The 20,085-nt window shown below is 41.3% G+C and overlaps 1 protein-coding gene across 1 annotated transcript; it reads right to left on the bottom strand.

Moving 5' to 3' along the window:
- Positions 1-559: 559 nt before the first annotated feature.
- Positions 560-19,478, bottom strand: SLC10A6 (solute carrier family 10 member 6). Its single transcript, XM_075198469.1, has 6 exons — positions 19,087-19,478; positions 13,452-13,570; positions 5,058-5,146; positions 4,112-4,287; positions 2,366-2,523; positions 560-780 (listed from the first exon to the last, which is right to left on the bottom strand). Exons 1-6 carry the CDS (start codon positions 19,446-19,448, stop codon positions 560-562), a joined length of 1,125 nt encoding a protein of 374 aa, XP_075054570.1. The 5' UTR covers positions 19,449-19,478.
- Positions 19,479-20,085: the final 607 nt, after the last annotated feature.

Raw genomic sequence — 20,085 nt, 5'->3', positions numbered from 1 at the left:
TATCAATCAATTCAGAGCTGCTTTGTAAAGCTGGGTACACACTACAGAAATTTCGACTAACTTTTTATGCCGAGCTTTTTTATATGCGATCGATGTTCCGATCGCTTGGTCCATGGACTGCATACACACCAGCCTTGTTTAGGACGATAAAGGGAAGAGCGGACGTCCCTTTAGCGACTTTTTACAGCCATGTTGTCGTGAGCAATGACTGTAATTTCATACTCACTGTTGTGGATCGGTCGGTAGTTTATACACACTACACAGCGGAAACGAGATTGGAACGAAAATATTAAACGGTACGACCAACCAAATGAGGCGATAATCGTCCATTTGGGCAGACTTTCGACCATCGTGTCACTGCACACATTGACCCAAGTTTTGAACGAGCGGTCGTATGTCGGCTATTTTAGCCGATTATTGGGCGAAAACAGTGTAGTGTGTACCCAGCTTAATAATAGATGAGCATAACAGTGATACTGTAAATTAACTGTCAAGTGATACAAAATATGAACAAGTCAGTCTGCCAGTACATTGGGCTTCTCAACCCTGTATAAATCTGTCATAAGAAGGTATCCTTAGAATTAGTAGATATTACAGATAACTGCCCTGTTGGCATAGAAATTGCATTACTAATATGCACAACATCTCCTGTATCATATTCAAAGTTGGGATTGAAATTTCCGTTGATAATTATTTCATTCACTTTGATGCATCCTTCTGAATGGTTCATGGGTTTTTCTTTGCTTCTGTTCCTATATGTTCTCTTATACAGCTGATAAGCTGAAAGGTAAACGTCACAGCATTACTAGAAAAGTAAATATAGCAATTTAGACAATATCTACTAAATATACAAAGCCTGAGCTGTGCATGACAGATGATCTGACTCAACTAAAACTGCATTCATGTCAATTCATTATTTGGCCCACAAGCCACTTAATTGTATTGTTTATTGTAAAGCGCTACGGAATTTGCTGGCACTATATAAATGATGATGATCCACACTACAGAGCTTTAGATAATGTCCTAGTAAAAGTGACCCTGCGCAGCTGCCCTGGGATTAACAGTTTGGCAATGGAAGGTGGTTTTAGATGTGTATTGGGGTTGGGAGTAAGCATCATAAAATTGATAATGCATCTGAGAAGGGGGCCTGGGATATGAAGAGCAGGGGTGCAGTATAGTGCTTAAAGCTGTTGAGATAGAAGTTTGACTTGGAGCCACACCCACAAAGGGCAAGGCTTGGTATGGCGCCCATTAGGGGGGTTTGAGGGTTTGGTTCTTGCATTAAATACTAAAGGGACGAAAGCGTTTGGAGAAAAGGAAGCATATATACATGGAGAAGGGTGTGAACAGAAGAGTAAGTGTGCTTGATTGTATGCGGGTATATGTGTGTGCGCACATAGACCATTGCTCTGAATTCCTTTCTAGACCAGGAATACTGTACCAAACATGAGATAAACACTTGCATCTTTGCACAATAGCTTGCACTGAATCCTTTTTATAGTTTGATTTGTACATATCAAAAGCAGGACATATCTATTATATTTATATTTGTAGGTAGAATTTATAGCATGTCCATATACAAAGAATAGTATGGGGAAAAACAAAGTCCCCCCTATTTAAATGTTGTTGGCCCTGGCATGTGTGTGTGTGTGTGTGTATATATATATATATGTGTATATGCATACAATCAAGTAATTACAGTACTTGAGAAAGATTGTAGGATCTTGACGGCACTTTCAAATTTGCATGGTTATTTGGTATTCTGAGGAATATGGTTAGCAATCTACAAAGAAGACAAGTTGTCTATTATTAAAAAAAACTCTTTATATTTCAAAATTATTAGTGCTCCCCTCATCTGTAAATGAAATTGAAAATTATTATAGGCTGAAAAATGTCTGCCTCCTTTGGTCATAGACTTCTGTTATATTCTATCAACCATGTTGTTTTGTCAAATGATTTCAATTTTATTTTGACCCACATATTGATCTAAACATTTTTTGCATATTGCATCAAAATGGAAATAGTTTAACACAATCTTGATAAGATTAACATTCCTCTATATCAGTGTTTCTCAGGACCCCCTAGCAGTACATGTTTTCCAGATCTCCTTGCTGGAGCACAGGTGTAGTCATTACTGACTGACACAGTGTAGCAGGTGGTATAATTATTTCACTGGTCACCTGGCAATCCTGCACTGTTAGTGGGTACTGAGGACTGGAGTTGAGAAACACTGCTCTATGTCTTTACACTATTAATGGTTACAAATGTGGATAATCTGGTTATTGGGCCAGACTCCATGTTTCTGAGAACCTAGCAATGGCCCAGCTATCGGTTTACATATTCACCATACATCCGTTTCACTTACCTGCCACAAGTAGCATTCCATTAACAAATTGAAAGGATGCATATATAAGAGGGAATGTAAACATTTGAACGAGTTGCTTTGGAGTGAAAGACAACTGAAGAACAGTTGAACACATTTGTACGTTCTGGGCGCCTGTCTCCAGAGCAATAGTTCTACATCTGTGAAGAAAAAACCAACATATTACATACATTATTACCCTCCGCTAAAGGATCAGCACATATGCATCTACTTTTATTTAGTTTTGAATGTGATACTAGATGAAAATATGTGCTAGATATTTGTAAATGTTATCTTCTCTGAGACGGGTTGTTTAAACAAGACTGATTTGGGATGTATATGGCAAATATTATTTCCATATTAATATGGCACTAGTGGCACTGTTACATAGAAGTCTGATTATAACAGAGATTTATAGCTTATTTGATCAACGGAACTGTTCCCATTAATACTACATAATACAAATATGCAGAGGATATTGTTTTCATAAGGCATTGTGTTAGACAGCATTTGCATTGTTATTATATAAAATTACAACATAGAGGTGTGTGAATTGACGCAAAAATCCCACATTGAGAGGTATTTTGAAAATAACATAAGTACCTTTTTAAGTATACATCTGGTAGTAATTTTTCTTAGCTGTCCTACAAATAATTGTCTCGTTTTCAAAATAGTTGGAGGGTGCAAAGTATAGCTGCCAGTCACACACACACACAGTGTTACGAGCGGCGACTCCCCGCCGCTCGCTCCTACCTGCCTCACTTTCGGGTCCTGTGTCTCGGCCGTTGTCAGGGAAACAGCCGGGACGCTGTTCTAATCAGCGCCGCGCCCCAGCAACGCTGGGCACATGCGCTCTAAGTTTTATAGCCTGTGAGCTAATTAATTTACTCCTGGGGCTCATTTAGTTTCATCTCTCCCCTCTTTCCTGATTGGTCCTTTTAAGTATTTAAGGCAGGGAAGGCTTAGCCTCCCTGCTGGTTATAGCGTAGATTTTGTCTGTTGCTGACCTGCTTCTGTTCTGTTACCCGTGTTCCTGTGGATACTCTGTCTCTCTGTTATTGGACCTCCTGTTGTGACCCCTAGCCTGTTTATCGACTCTTACGTTCTGATGACCCTGACCTTTTGGCTTGTTATTCGGACACCCCTGCTCACTGCCGGCCCTGACCATTTGGCCTGTTCCTTACTACTCTGTTTTCTTCGGACCCCTGACCTCTGCTTACGTCTGACCACCTGTTATCATCTGGATTCGCTCCTCCGGCCTTCACCCTGCGGGGTTGTTAATAAACTTGCACTACATAGAGTTAAGACCTGGGGGCATCAGAGTAGCTGTCAGCGTGTCAAGTTCTACGGGAAAGGCTGCTGCTATAGGTGAAGACCTCTACCGCTAGTTCTGCAAGTTTATTATGAGACCTGTCAGCCTAACAGCATGTTATGTGAAGGCATGGGTGGGAGGGGGAGAGATAATACAGTATTTTACATAGAGCAGACCGAACTCAGAGGGTCATTCCAAAACCTCTCTGCTCACTACATCATGCGACACTAGTTGCATTGGTAATTAATGATACTATATAAATGATTAATAGCACTCTGAAAAAACAAACCAAGGAAAATGGTAAATACCAAGAATTTTCGTATAGTCTGTCACAGTGATTTATGTTTTAGGAAAAAATCTATTTTTTTCATGGGATTGCTGCTTTAATCTTGGGGGAAAAAAAACAATATTAATGCTATGCCATTTAAAAAGACAACCTTTGCCAAGGCTGGCGCACAATGACTGCCATGCAGAAACCTAAGACATAGCCAAGTAGAGGGTAGATGATTCCAATTGTGAGGATGGAGATGTCTGTGTTCCATGATCCTTTGTATAACACAGAACTGGCAATACCTATCACAAGCATTAGGAGTCCTCCAATAATTGAGCCAGCCTAGAGAAAGAACAAAAAATTATTTTTATTATGTAAACTATGTCAACATAATCATTTTACAGCAAAAATATAAACCCTTTTATGACTTGATGTATTTATCTGCACACCTGCCTTGATTTTGAGTCTACAGACAAGCATGTTACTGAACAGAGGCTGTAAAAAGTAGCCGGAAAAGAGTTGTTTTGGTGTTGGGTCCTTTCCCTTCCCTACCATTATATTACTCATGCTTCGTGTTGGTTATCCTTTGTTGTGTCTATGTCCTGTTGATGTTTGTATCAACTACTGGTATTGACCCTTGTCTGGTTGGCTATCCATTTTTGTTTTGACCCTTTGCACTATGACTGCCCCATCTGAATACCTAACCCTAGCCTGTTTGACTATTCCCTTGCCTTGACCTTATTTGTTATGACTACTTTTTCTAGGTGTAAGCGTCCTAGTGCCTCTACATGTTACCCCAACAAACCCGTCTTGTTCATTTCTGTTCGTTCCTACCCTGGGATTCTGTTCCCTCTTTGTTCATGATCAACAGTTCCTTACTCAGGCAGTGGAAGGTATTTCTATGCCTATTATTTACTGCAGCCTGCATAAACATATACTAAATGCAACATAATATTTAACAGCATCTAGTCCAGTAGATTTTATATATAACATATGCATCCCACATAACAAAAATATTGGACATAATAATTAATATGGGAATTTTTAAAAATAATGGTCAACCAGAAATCTTGAAAATAAATCTAAATCATTTAAAGATTCTACTCCCTTACCTTAGAAATTATTTTTGCTTTTCTTGGCCATCTGTAATTAACATACACCCCCACTCCAACAGGAACAACTACACTTAAAAGTGCCATACCTACATAGAAAGAAGTAAAAGTGTTTTTAAAGTACCACCTGCCATTTCAGAATAAACTGCAGAATATTTATGAGTAAGTACCAATACAAAGCAACCAGTAACAATAGGGTGACTTTGGCTGAAAGTAACCTGAAAGCCCTTCATGATAAATTAAACACAGTAACAATGAATTCATATATTCCACACTCGATGCTATTATAATATTGGCTCTACTAAAACAAAATATTGGGAATATAATCCAACTCACAATTGCCACACCATTGGCTATGCGGTGCCGGAATGGTAGCTTTAGTAGAGGGGGAATGGGGCAAACAAAAGTGAGTGACCCCCCTGTGCTAATCACAAGCAGCCTTAACACACTGTAGTGGTGGGTAAGGAAAGTGGAACATCCAAGATGCAGCACCCATGAAATCTTTATAATAAAAGATTGCCCTATCAATAATTTCATTGCCAGATCCCTATTTTACATTTAATCAGCTGTTAGACGAAGTTTAACATCCTTTTCCACCTCAAATGTGAATACTAAGCTAAGGCACACTGTATGGTTGTAGTTTTATGGATATTTTGTTCAAATGGATATACCCTGCTTGGAAACCACAGCATGACAAGTATGCATGGATAATCATCTCTCCACTCATGAGAGACTCGTTAGAACAGGGATAGTAAATGTATGAATGTAGATTAGATAGCAAATACACTCTGGATATGTCCTCTATTAGCTCAGCTTTAGTAATCTGTTTTAGAACTTATGGAGCAACAGATACATTTTCACAGCATCCTAGATCCCAAAGTATGTCTATTATCGCTAGTGGATGAAGTAATCACGTCATGACCAATGTGAACATTGGTTGTGCTATTTGTGTTCTGTGCCCAGAATATTTATAGTTGTTACACTGGAAGCAACCTCGTATGATAAAGGAGACAGGACAAAAACAAGCCAATGATTTCTTATTAATGTATAAGCTTACACACATTCTTAAATAACGTTGGTTAAATACAAGGACTTTGGGAAAACAACACACCAAAGTTGGGTGCATGATATTGGGAGTTTTAAGAGTGTGTTACGGCTGACGGCTCTAGCATGAACTCATAGAACAGGCGGTAGAGGTCTTCACCTATAGCAGCCACATTTCTCGTAGAGCTAGTTATGCTCGCAGGTACTCTGATTGAACCAGGTCTTAAATAGGTAGTAGAAGATTATGTTCAGAAACCATAGCACAAAATGTAGGACCTGGAAACAGGAGGCAACCCGGGAACAGTCCAATGGGTCATGGGTCTGAGGCAGGCCAAAGGTCAGAGAAGGTTGAAAGCAAGGGATGTACAGAATACAGGCAGAGGTCAGGGCAATCACCAAACAAGCAGTGTCCAAAACTAGCCAAGGGTCACAACAAAGATCTATCAAAATTTGGGCAGAGTATACATAGATAAGCCTGGAGCTGGTCAGCAAACATGGTGCACAGAAGCTATAACCGGCAGGGAGGCTAGGCCCTCCTTGCCTTACACAGTACTGGTAGTCAATGAGAAGGGGACAGGAATGAGACCCACAATCGCCACAGGAGGCAGATAATTAATGATGCCCTGCGCATGCGCCCCAGCATTCCATTCTAAATGATTTGATGCGGCAAACTGACAGGAGCATCCTGGTCAACTAGGCAACGCCCGGTATGAATAGGCCGACTAGGCAACTCCCGGGATTTATTGGCCGAAAGTGATGTCCCACCTGTCAGGGGAACAGGCAGGGCGCTGCCAGAACAACAAACAGCCAATCCATCGCTTGTTGCACGACGGCTCGTGACAGTCAATCAGGAGCTTTTGGCTTTCAAGTGGGTTTTCGAAGAGTGGCATCACTGGCTTGAGGATGCTACACATGTCATCTCAGTATTTACCAATCATGAAAAATCTCTCATTTATTGATTTAGCCAAGAATTCCAGGCAAGCACGATGGGCACTCTTCTTCACCCACTTTAGGTTTATAATCCCCTTCTGACCAGGTTTCCAGAATGAAGAAAGCATACATAGTACCCTTAAAACCAAGTCAATTGCGCAATCATGCTCTCAATGTGGAGGAAGTGTATCTGCTCCTTTCTTAGAAAAGATATCCTGAAAGTCTCAGTAAGGATATGGTAACAGCTCAAGACAAGCCTGTATAACCTGGAGAAGTAGGGTCAAACAAGAAAATGAACAGGAGGAGCTCCACTGAATAGTCTTCTCCATATACCAGTCAATAAGAGGGTTGTGGAGTTGAAGCCAGGTGTGTATCAAGAACAGAGTCTGGGTTTTTGAATGAAGTGTGCCCACCATGAGTTGCATTGGGGGCGTACGAAAAAGAATCCTGCCTCCCGGTAGTGGATTTACATCCAGACTATAAACTCTAATAGAGTCAGCTTTGGACGCTCAAATTGTTAAAATTTCCAGCAGCTTCACTGTCAAAGAAGGCGGAGGCAGGAACTGAATGTTCATTGAAAGAAATCTGAGCTGTGACCAATAATGAATTTTGAGACTATTATGAAGCCTAGATGAACCTCTTCCTCATTCACTAGGCCTGATCTTTTCCCGCTTTGTTGGGGCAAGAGCGGAGGAGGTACTCCTTGATGCCACAGTACAGACAGAGACCCTGAGAGCATCTTTTGGACCTTTCTTCAGGGGAAATTCAGTAAGCCCCCGACTGCAGAGGTTATGCAGTGTCTCCAGAAGCAGTAGAAGGTGCACAGGAGGATGGAGATTCATTTTCTGCTTTCCTCTCCTTAATCAATCTATCAATTTTAATGGCAAGCTGCATGAGATTTTCCAAAGAGGTTGGAACAGGGTATTGTACCGGGCAATCTTTAATCTGATCTGAGAGAACTAGACAAAACTGACTGTGGAGAGTTGTATCATTCCATTCGCTGACAGTGACCCAGCAGCGGAACTCCGCACAGTTGTCCTCTGCCGTTCATTGTCCTTGTTTAAGGCACATCAGATGTGCTTCGGCAGGAAGCCACACGATCCGGATTATCATACAACAATCCAAGAGCGTTAAACAACCCATCCACAGATTGGAGCGTGGCACTGCTTGGACCCAGACTGAAGGCGCAGTACAGAGGGTCTCCCTGGAGGAGAGATGTAACTATCCCCACTCTTTCCTGCTCCGATCCCGAGGAGCGGGGTCTCAGGTGAAAGTATAGTTTGCAACTCTCCTTAAAGTTGTGGAAGAGCTTGCGGTCTCTGTAAAACCAATCTGGAAGGTTTTACTTGGGTTAAACTGTTGGTTCCAGAGTGGCCTGGGATGATTTAGAGGCCTTTTCCTGTGCCGACAATTGGAGTTAAAGCTCTTGAACCACTTGAGATAGGGTCTGGATCTGGCCAGCCAATACCTGGACAAGGCTAGGACTAGTTTGGCCGAGGTCCATCTAAGTGAGATCCTCCAGTATATTTGTGGCTGGTTGTAGTGTTACGGCTGACATCTCTAACATGAACTCCTAGAACAGGGGGTAGAGGTCTTCACCTATAGCAACTGCCTTTCCTGTAGAGCTAGTTGTGCTCGCAGGTACTCGGATATGACACAGGTCTTAACTCTTAGGTAGTAGGAGCTTATATTCAGAGACTGTAGCACAGGAGGTAGGAGGAGTAACCTGGAAACAGGAGGCAGTGCAGGAACAGTCGAAGGGTTCGTGGGTCTGAGGCAAACAGAATAGTCTGAGGCAGGTCAAAGAAGTTTGCAAGCAAGGGACATCTAGTATACAGGCAATCAGCAAACAAGCAGGGTCCAAAATTAGCCAAGGGTCACAACTAAGATCATTCAGAATTCGGGCAGAGTATTCACAGGTAAACCTGGAGCTGCAGCAAACATGGTACACAGAAGCTATAACCGGCAGGGAGGCTATGCCCTCTCTGTCTAAAGTACTGATAGCCAACGATAAGGGACCAGGAACAAGCCCCACAATCACCACAAGAGGCAGATAATTAATGATGCCCTGAGCACACACCCCAGCAGTTTGATCTAAATGCTGGGATGTGGCAAACTGACAGGAGCATCCTAGTCGCCTAGGTAACAACCACGAAGCATTGGCCGGAAGTGACGGCTCAGCTTTCAGGAGAACAGCCGGGACGCAGACAGAACAACAAACAGCCAAGCCGTCGCGAGTAGCGCAGCGGCTCGTGAACGAGTAAGCCAGAAATGTGGGTATTATGATTATCATAAGTATTATACTGGTCTGCTGTGATTTAGGAAGGACCAGAGGAGGCTTTGCTATTTGAACACTCCCTTAAGGAAATGGTCTACTTACCTTCTTTTTTTTTTACTTTTCCTCTCCCTTCTCTTTTGTTGTCCCTTTCTAATACATAACTTCCCCTCTGAACAGAGGTTTGTTTCTTTGTTCTAATTAAAATTCAATAGAACTGAATACAAAAAAGCTTAACTCATATTTAGTCAGAGACATATAGGGAGCAATTTGCATGTCTCCACCCACAATGTCTTTAGTGGGGAGCATGTAAATTAAGCTTGTACACACTACAGGGTTTTCAGCCGATTATCGGGCCAACCACATGATAAACGAACGTTTGGCCCGATGTCACATTAGTGTGTACGCTCCAACAATGAATGACTATCATTCCAAAGCACATCGCATCTTATCTATTCGATTTTTAAACCAATCTAAAAATCTCTTTCAACTTCAATTCTGCAGTGTGTATGCACTCAGGACCGGCAGTTTCAATATTATTATTATTATTATTATTATTATTATTAATTTTTATTTATAGGGCGCCATTAGGTGTCCATAGCGCCGTACAGGGACAAACAAAATTACAATATGAGGTGAGACAGCACAGTACAGTAAACAATAAGCACAGTAACTCAGTGAGCTCATAGCACAGTTAGAGAGGGCGGGGGAGGGGAGAGGGGAAGGTCCGCCAACGATGGAGTCCAAGAAGGAAGGCACGGATGACAGGGAGACCCCCAAGGGGAGAGGAGGGAGCGAGAGGGGACGGAGGGAAGAGGGTCCTCAAGGAGGAGGGCTAAGTAGCTGGAGAGCAGCGTTAACAGTGGTGAAGACAGGAGGAGAGAATACCCTGCTCAAAGGAACGTACAATCTAAGGGGTGGGGTAGACAGACAGAGAGACACGGGGGAGAGATGGAGGATAAGGATAAGTAAAGGGGGAAGAGGAGAAGAGGCAGAAGAAAAGGTAGGAAATTAAGTGGGAGACTGGAAGGCTTTAAGAAAAAGGTGGGTTTTTAAAGCCCGTTTGAAACTGGACAGATTAGGGGAAGTTCTGATGGAGGGAGGGAGCGCGGGCAAAGTTTTGGATACGCGCGTGGGAGGAGGTGATCAGGGGGGAAGAGAGGCGACGGTCATTGGCAGAACGGAGAGGGCGGGATTCAGAACTGGTCTAGTTTTGTGTCCTATTCTGGAGCAAGCGGTGGCATATGCTAAAGAGGTGAAGGTTGCACAGGCTGAGGGGAGGAGTTGGGCAGAGTGAGTGTATTCCTTGCAAAGAAAGGAAGTAGACAAACTTAGGGGCATATTCAGCTGGTCTGCTGTGTGCCGACCCTGCTTGTCGGTTGGCCCTTCTCCTGCTGAATCCCTGGCTTATCTGCATCAACTGATCTACTGTGTACCGACCCGGCTTGTCAGTTACCCCTTCTCCTGCTGAATCCCTGGCTTAACTGCATCAACTGCATACAAAACATTATTTTATATGCCATTATTTTGTTTTTCCTGATTGTACATTTACAAGTAACTACTTTTTACCTGTTATTATTCTACTATTTATATGCTTTTATCTTGTTTTTCCTGATTTTATATTTACCAGCAACTACTTTTACCTGTTATTATTCTTGCCTATTTCCATTGTCCTTATTACCTCTCCTTCTGTTATTCCTTGCCTTCCATGCCCTAATTGGTTTTTGTCCTCCATCTTGCTATTGTCTCCCTGCTTATTCTTACCTGTTATCCGCTGTCCTGATTATCCTACTGTTCTGCTATCATTCTTACCTGTTTTCATTGTCCTTATTATCTCACTGTATTGTTGTTCCATGCCCTGCACGCCCTAATTCGTTATTGTCTTCCACCTTGTCATTGTCTTCCTGCCATTATTCTTACCCATACTCTCCCCCCGCCCTACCTCTCCCGCGTTCCTCCCCGCTCTTCCCTGCGCGCTGCTCATCTTGCTAACCTCATCCCCATCTCCCCCTCTTCTCTCCCCCTTTCTCCTGTGCCCTCTGGAATGCCAGATCCGTCCGCAGCAAGCTGACTGCTATCCACGACCTCTTTCTATCCAACTCCTTTAACCTTCTTGCCGTTACTGAAACTTGGCTCTCCGATTCTGACACTACTTCCCCCTCTGCCCTCTCCTATGGTGGCCTCTCCTTCACCCACTCCGCCAGGCCTGGTGCCCTCTCAGGCGGTGGAGTGGGCCTCCTCCTCTCCTCCACCTGTACTTTTCGTGTCATTCCCCCTGAACCCTCCCTCTCCTTCTCCTCCTTTGAAGCCCACTCCATCCGCCTCTTCTACCCCATCCACCTCCGCTTCACTGTCATCTACCGCCCCCCTGGCCCCACCTCTGCCATCTTCTCCTGGATGTCCTCTCGATTCCTCAAACTTAACCTCGCCAAAACTGAGCTCATAGTTTTTCCTCCCTCTCATACCTCATCCACTTCTGACCTCTCCATCACTGTCGACAACACCTCCATCTCCCCTGTCCCCCAACTTCGCTGCCTTGGTGTCATCCTCGACTCCTCTCTCTTCTTTGGCCCCCACATCCTCTCTCTTGCTAAATCCTGCCGCTTCCAGCTGCGTAACATCGCTCGCATCCGGCCCTTCCTCTCCCAAGATGCCACCAAATGCCTTATCCACTCCCTGATCATCTCCCGCCTGGACTACTGCAACCTCCTCCTCACTGGCCTCCCCCACTCTCATCTCACTCCCCTTCGATCTGTTCTTAATGCTCCCGCTAGGCTTATTTTCCTTTCTCGCCGCTCCTCTTCTGTCTCCCCCCTCTACCTAGCCCTTCACTGGCTCCCATTCCCCTTCAGAATCCTCTTTAAGCTCCTCACACTCACCTACAAGGCCCTCGCCAACTCCACTGTGCCCTACTCTCCACCCTCCTCTCTATTCATGCTCCATCCCGCCCTCTCCGTTCTCCCTCTGACCGTTGCCTCTCTTCCCCCCTTATAACCTCCTCCCATACGCGTATCCAAGACTTCGCCCGCGCTGCCCCCTCCACTGGAACAAGCTCCCTCTCTCTATCAGAACTTCCCCTAATCTGTCCAGTTTCAAACGGGCTTTAAAAACCCACCTTTTTCTTAAAGCCTTTCTGTCTGCCACTTAACTTCCTACCTTTTCTTCTGCCTCCGTCCCCCTACTCTCCCTCTCTCCACTGCGTCTCTCTGTCTGTCCACCCCTCCCCTTAGATTATACGCTCCTCTGAGCAGGGCCACCTCTCCTCCTGTTTCCACCACTTATAACTCTGCTCTCCAGCTACTTAGCCCTCCTCCTCGAGGGTCCTCCACCCCCGTCCCCTCTCGCTCCCTCCTCCCCCCTCTGGGGGTCTCCCTGTCTTCCGTGCCCTCCTTCTTGGGCCCCTTTGTTTGCGGATCCTCCCTCCCCCTTCCCCGCCCTCTCTAGCTGTGCATTGAGCTTACTGAGTTACTGTGCTTACTGTTTACTGTACTGTGCTGTCTCCCATTGTATTGTAACTCGTTTGTCCCTGTACGGCGCTACGGACACCTTGTGGCGCCTTATAAATAAAAATAAAAAATAATAAAATATTCAATTGCGATTCGCGGCCGCGATTACGCGCAGCCGCACAAGTCCCAGTACCGCAACATTGTGGATTTCTGTGCGCAAATCCGCGATATTGCGCTACAGTAATGCTGCTTTATATGCGCAGCCGTGTGGAATCGCAGCGGCAAATCGGAATTGAATATGCCCCTTAATGTTTGTTGGCTGAACCATCCAGATGCATTGATACAAAGCTAGGGTGTTAGTGGTGAGCACGGTGAGTTCAGTTTGTAAATGAGGCTGAGACTCTTAAGGAATTTTTGTATAATACGCAGATAATTTCGAAGCACGCACAACTTTTCTCTGTATCTAATCAGAAGGTAGTTAAGACATCATTCAGAAATCACATCAGTTTTCGAGCCTGGGGAAAGAATGTGTACATTCTGCTTTGGCAACAATACAATAACAAAATAATTTTTTGTTGAAAATGTGCTGCTAGTATTAAAATAGAAAATAGTAACCGCAGACATATTAATTTTGACTCAACAAGTAACCAAACAACATGTTTGCAAGTCTTGGTAATCTAAAACACACACAGTGATTACCTATGTTGTCATATGGTATTTTTATGCTTTTTGCCAGCTCCCAGGAGTGTGAATATATGAAGAGACACAGTGGCATCATACCCAAAGCAAGGATGGTTGAACATGAGGTCATACTGAGGCTGGAAGAGAACATTTAGTGTTTAGTTATACATTCACAATTCATTAATGATATGTATGAAGGGGTGTGCTTAGGGATACTTATTAATTATCTTATAATATCTATTATATAAGTTAAAGTTGCAGATTGTCATCTGCAACATATCTTTAATGATAGGTTGTATTTTCTGTAACATATGGGGGGAATTCAATTCCCTGTGTTGTTCTTTAGAACAATGCGGGCCACGCTCAATATTACTGTTACTACGGTAATTTTAACATAGATTTTTGCTTGCGGCTCACAGAGCTGAGAGGACAAATCAGTGTTGATATTATTGTAGTAATGGTAATAATGTGCACTATTACCGTAGTAACCCTAATAGTGCGTGGCCCACATGGAGTCATATGGCGGTAGCTACACAAGGAATTTTATGCTGGGGGTAGTCTTGGTACAAATAGTCGGATGGACTATGACATAAAGAATCCCAAATCTAATAAACAAGGTTTAAGTTTTAACAGAGATTACAAAGAAGGATTTCCATTGGGTTACAACGGTCAAGGAGGAAGAAAGAAGATAATAATAAGGTGAACAAGGGTTTGGAGAGTGTTTTATTCAAACAATATTTATTTAAAAATGTGTTGTTATTTTTTTTACTATTTTGGTATAATAGACACTTTATGGACATTGGTCCTGTATACTCAGGCCACTGCTGTGGCAAGGTTGCAAATCCAGGTGTCCCAAACTTTTTCATTAACCTGGCCCGTGTAGCCCAGGGAGGACACCATGCTGGTGCAGGTTCTCACTGTTTATCTGTTATAGTGTGACTGGCACAGCCTGTGATGATGGTTTCCACTTTAGCAAGGGAACCTCATGCTTGTTGTCCCTTTATTTAAGTGGAACCAGCTCCTTCTGTCTAGCATTGGTGCTGGTTTATGGAGGTGGGCATGCTTTTTTTATCACTTATTTTTAGCAGAGTTTCTCCCATTCAATTCAACAACTAACTCTACATGCTGGAATCCCCATTGAAATTAATGGGTAGTAAATGAAAATGGGAAAAGTTCCATTAGTTCACATCCAGTCCTAGACACTTGCAGTGAAAACATAATTTATTTAATCAATAAATACTTTTGTAAACGCCAGCCTGACATGGAAATAATGCAACAGCTATCACAGGTTTTACATAACCCTGACATAATGGCAGTGTGTGTTTGTAATGAACAGTTTTAATTTTTTTAATGTATTTTGTTTCATTATTATTATCATTGTTTTATCTTTTGAATAAAAACGTGCATTATTTACAGCAAGGTTCAAGCACAGTAGTAGTAGTAGTACAATATAATCCTTGTTTCAAATGTCTAACTCAAACATGTTCCACAACTATCAAGTAGCTTCCTCAAGGGGAGAGTTGTATAGCACTGGGGTCTGCGTTTGGCTGGCTTTTCTACTAGATGTGATATCATAAAAGTGCTTTTAGCTGTAAACAAAGTGGGTAGATACCCATAACCATGTTTTTGGGTCCATGTGCAGACATGTGATGTCACTTCTATTTGTTTACGTCCCACGAAGAATGAGAATCAGCTCCCTTTTTTCCTGGAACTATCTAATAATAATAATAGTTGACAGGTACTTTTGTGTTTCTTAGTGCCTGGAGATGCCGCATATGTTTAGTTTTGGGCTTTATTAAGTTTAAGTTTTCTACCTGATTCTCCAGCTTTCTTTATAGCTTCAACTAGTGTCTTCTCTTGATACCCTCTTTCCTTAAATCATTGACTCTGCTTGTTCTATGTATTTGAATTGGTCGGGGATATAGGGTGTTTTTCAGCCATTTGTCTGTGTGACAGCTGTTACTTAGGATGTATTTGTTTCTGTTTGCTGGTTTGATAAATCTTTTGAGGTTCTGAGTGTACCGTATGTTATACAGTAATTTGATTTCTGTGCTGCTGTGATCTTCTTTCAATTTCAGGTTCAGCTGGTTGGTGTTAATGTATTTGATTAATTCTTGTAGATGTAGTTCAGTGTCATTCCATATGACGAGAATATCATCGATGTATCTACAGAACTTGATGTATGAGCTTTTTCCAGTATATGAAGTCTTCTTCTCACATGCACATAGAGATTCAGAAAGCTTTGTGCAAGATTTTGTTCCCATTGCCATGCCTTGGATTTGTATTTTAAATAGAAATAAGTTATGTGTCAATATGAAGTTAATGGCATTTATTACAAAGTCAAACTGGATCTTCGTTAAATACACTAATGACTATGGCCCCCATCATGTGCATGATGCTTGTGTAGAATGAGTTCACATCAACGGTGCACAGGATTCCGTCCTCCTTTTGAGTCTCAAGTATGTTCTGCATATGGGTTGTATCTCTAAAGTAAGAGTTGATGCTGATCGTAAACAGTATGGTTGGTGAAATCTGCCCATATGTGACAAAATATTTAGTTTAATGGAATTGGTGATATATATATATATATATATATATATATACACAATAATAATAATAATTCTGAACAGGCAACCCCCTGCTAACCTATAAATTTGCTCCTTTCTATATTTGTACATCTAGAACCAGGATCCTCAATGGAAACTGGGGGAGCAGCATTAAAGATAGATGCTTGCCTTTGGAGGTTTTGCTAAAATGTAATGTAATAGATTTGTTCATGTACCAGCAATGCTAAGGTGTTAACATTGATGCCTTCCCTGCTTCATTGTACATTCTGCTCCCACGGTATACATTCAGTTAAGCAATTTTCCATCCACTTGAATTACACACAATATGGATATCGCTAATCGGTGTATATACTCCAGTATAATGTGCATTAATACGTGTTGACTTGATACAAGAGGCAGACAGCAAATGTGTTAATAATATTACCAGGCTTGGTAGTTACAATAAGATGACTTAGTGGTGATTTAGAACCTCAAAGAAATCAACTTTATTACCTGCTGATATAACAAAATTGTTAGACAAATGTGTCTATATTGTAGATGATAGAAAATGATATGGTAGAAAACATGTATGTCACTTAAAATAAATTATTTAAATTACACGGTGGAGCCTTGTAACTGTTGGTGGTTCCTGCATTTCCCAGCTAAGCAGTGAATATTATCCTGGGATGAAGCGGGTCGATGAGACTGATGAAGAAGAGAGGAGCAAGTCTGTGTTTGGTGGGGCAGGTTGTCTTCTGCTGTGCCACAGTCTTTTGCTTATTTATTTGGTTACTTGGATTGTATTGATACTTTTTCCCATAAGTTGGTGTATAGAAGTAGTCCCTGTCTGAGATGAGCACAAGTAGCGAAAGGAGAAGATGTGATGCACACAGTGCTAACAATCTCGGATAGATGGACAAAAGCAAAAGTCTACTATTGAAGAATGGCATTTTTCAATTTGCTCTACCAGCGCTACTCTCTACATGATATGACATTACTTTTACTGTCAGTGGGTTCTTCATCACTAGCACAATAAGATGAGAAAACACTATGTTCTTCTAATGACTAACTTGGTCCTTTTAGTTGTAAAACAGTAGCAATGGTCTAAGCTGAATATTTATTTACAGCAATAGTTATGTAATATTTTATATTATATATAATTGTGTAATTTATGCAGCAACACCACTTCCTAAAACAACACAAGCATCAATAGCTTCAACTTCTTTCCTAGCGCCATCAAAAGGAGAACCACATAAATTTGTCTACAGGAAAGTTGACAACAACTACAATGCTTAACATCCTCCTTTTATGATTCCCCCTAAAATTGTTAAAACAACCCATCACCTGTAGGATCAAAATGGACTCACAGTTGGCAGTGACACCTCACTGGCATCATCCTCGAATGAACTAATTTTCCATGGTCTATGTTAGCAGATATTTTACCACCATAGTACTTTTGTCATTCAAAGGGAGGCTCTGTCTTTCATTAGGGAATTAATACATTTAAAATAGGGCTTAAGATATCAGCATCCCTAGCCAATCTGCGTCTTTTGCATGTCCTGGTCTCTATAGCTGGGAAGATCTGACATCCTGGGTCTTATTTAGAGTTGGGGACAAAGAAAAATAATTAGCAAATTTTCACCTTGGCAAAACCATGTTGCACTGCAAAGGAGGCAAATTTAAAATGTGCGGTCAAATTTAGAGATGTTAAGAGGCGTGTCTTAGCTCAAATCAAAGATGCCCAGTAACTGTGCGCTACATGCAAGGGCAGCCATTATTTTCCCATCATGCAAAGCGAATACACGCATTTGCACTACTTGCATCGCAACATGGCTTGGGGAAAGTAAAGCTTAATATTACTGTTTAAACAGTAATGCTCTAGTAGACACACCTCAACAGCTTTATGTCAAGACAGACCACTGTTTTGCCAGATATTTAATTTTGTTGTATATTGTTAGCCATAAACAGGTAAACAAAACAATTTTGTCTAATTCTGTTCTCATTATGTTACCAAGAGATCAGAGCAATCTAGTATGCAAACAAGTATGGTTTTACCACCATTGTAGAAATGTCATGACCCAGAATGAAAACTGCCATTTTCACATTGCTTTTACATTTTCTGCATCCCCCTTTCAAATCCATAAAAAAAATCCTTAAAAGTGTCCAATCTGTTGAGTAAACCGAATAAAACCAGGCCAAGCTATGACACATACATCAAATGGTTAAAAAGGGATTAATATTTGTGTATGCACATTGGCCTGCATTTGAATTCACGTCAACAGATTTGTCAATACAATTTAACAGAAAACACAGTCTATTATATAAAATCACAAAGCAATAAATAATAATATACAGCATTTACACTACTATATTGAAATTAGACTTTTGCAACATAATGCTTGACTTTATCCTTATAATGCCATATGTCAGACCCAAATTAAGTACAATTATGAAAAAATAAGCACAGGGGGGGTTTGGGTTTAAAAAGAACAACAGTTACAAGTATGGCTGAGCAGATTAAATCGGACATTAATCAACTTACAATATATATCAGAAGATTACCAGAACCAATAATTATTTTAGGCAATTTTATAAATTGGTGCAAAGTTTCGATCCCTGCATGACTGTCATGAAATCATCTAAACTACATTGACCTGATTATTTGCTGTATGTATGTAACTAAGAGACTTTACAATTAAAGTTGTTCTTGTGATAGGGAAGTTATTATTTGTGCATAAAGCCGATACTGGTAAACTTAAACAGTCACCAACTGATTAAATTAATAACTACATATCCCTGCATTTAGGGAACAATTTCTCTCTTGGTAAGTATTGCGTCCATATCTTATAAAAGAACAAGACTTTCAATGGTATCTTTGCGTAAATCAACAGTCTTTTAATTAGTAATAAAACTGTTAAGATTATATTGCTATATATTACACTTCATTTACTGATTATTCCTCTGTGTATGCAGCTAGTTTAGTTTGAATTTAGTAAACAGTTATAATTGAGTCAAATAAGGATTCATTAAAACCTTAGAATTATCTGATCACCAATAGGAAACACTGCACTAAATAGCAAATTCAACATAGATTAGTATAATCGTACCTGAGATCCATGTCTCCATCAACCCATAAGGTGATAATGTTAGAGATAACACCGCCAGGGCAACATCCCATAATCAGTATAGCCACAGCCTGTGTCGGTTGGACGGAAAAGCCAATGGCTAAGAGATAGGCTATCAGAGGCATAAGTCCGAATTGGCACACCAGTCCTATGGTGATACCCCAGGGACGTCTTAAATGAGACCACAGTTTGGCAATCTCCACAGTGCATCCTAGGGAAAATACCACCAACGCCAGCATTACAGAGAGGATGGTACTAAATATAGCTGACAAGGTGCCATGGCTAATGAGGTCAGTGACGGTTTCATTTAAGCACAAAGTACTGTTTGTGCAGTTGCTGTACATCTCGACCACCCAATAAATATTCCTGGTCAGAAAAAATTGTTAAATCATGGAGCTCAAAACATAGATGGTCTTTATGTCTACAATCAAAGATTTAAAAAGAAAAAAGCACCCCAATGTACCATCTGTGCAGCACATATAAGCAGGATCAGAAATCTGTCAGTTTTATAACACAGCCAGCTAGAGTGATAATCACCCACAACACTGAGTATTAGCAGTCTGGCAAAACACATTCAGTGGAATTCAGATGCCAGAAGCTCACAAGGTAATCCTATTGTAATAATTGCATATCAATATAAAGAAACATTACAATAATAACCTTGGTAAAGACCTTAAGGAGAAATGATTTTTAATACCAATTCTATTTATTAAAAAAGCATGGTTAGTAAAAGCCTTTCTTTGACAATAATAATAACAACAATAATAATGATAATATTGTTTATTACATAAATCAGCCTATATAGTCAAGCATGCTTTCTCATATGTCTAGTTTTTGCTTGGTGACAAACATCTACATCTCATTTGATTGCCTTGGCAGTTTACTGCATCAATATTAGGGATGAGCGCACTTGGATTTATGAAATCCGAGCCCACCCGAACGTTGCGGATCCGAGTCGGATCCGAGACAGATCCGGGTATT

The sequence above is a fragment of the Mixophyes fleayi genome, chromosome 1 (genome assembly GCF_038048845.1).
Source record: "Mixophyes fleayi isolate aMixFle1 chromosome 1, aMixFle1.hap1, whole genome shotgun sequence".
NCBI classification, from domain to species: Eukaryota; Metazoa; Chordata; class Amphibia; order Anura; family Limnodynastidae; genus Mixophyes; species Mixophyes fleayi.
This window is presented reverse-complemented; position numbering and strand designations above follow the sequence as displayed.

Bases quoted from the DNA above. Each gene is read 5' to 3' on its own strand.
- SLC10A6 (XM_075198469.1), bottom strand. From the start codon at position 19,448: ATGTACAGCAACTGCACAAACAGTACTTTGTGCTTAAATGAAACCGTC. The intron at 4,288-5,057 runs GTAAGGGAGTAG...TTCTTTCTCTAG, and splicing joins AAGCAAAAATAATTTCTAAG to GCTGGCTCAATTATTGGAGG. The intron at 2,524-4,111 runs GTTGTCTTTTTA...TTTTCTTCACAG, and splicing joins GTGCGCCAGCCTTGGCAAAG to ATGTAGAACTATTGCTCTGG.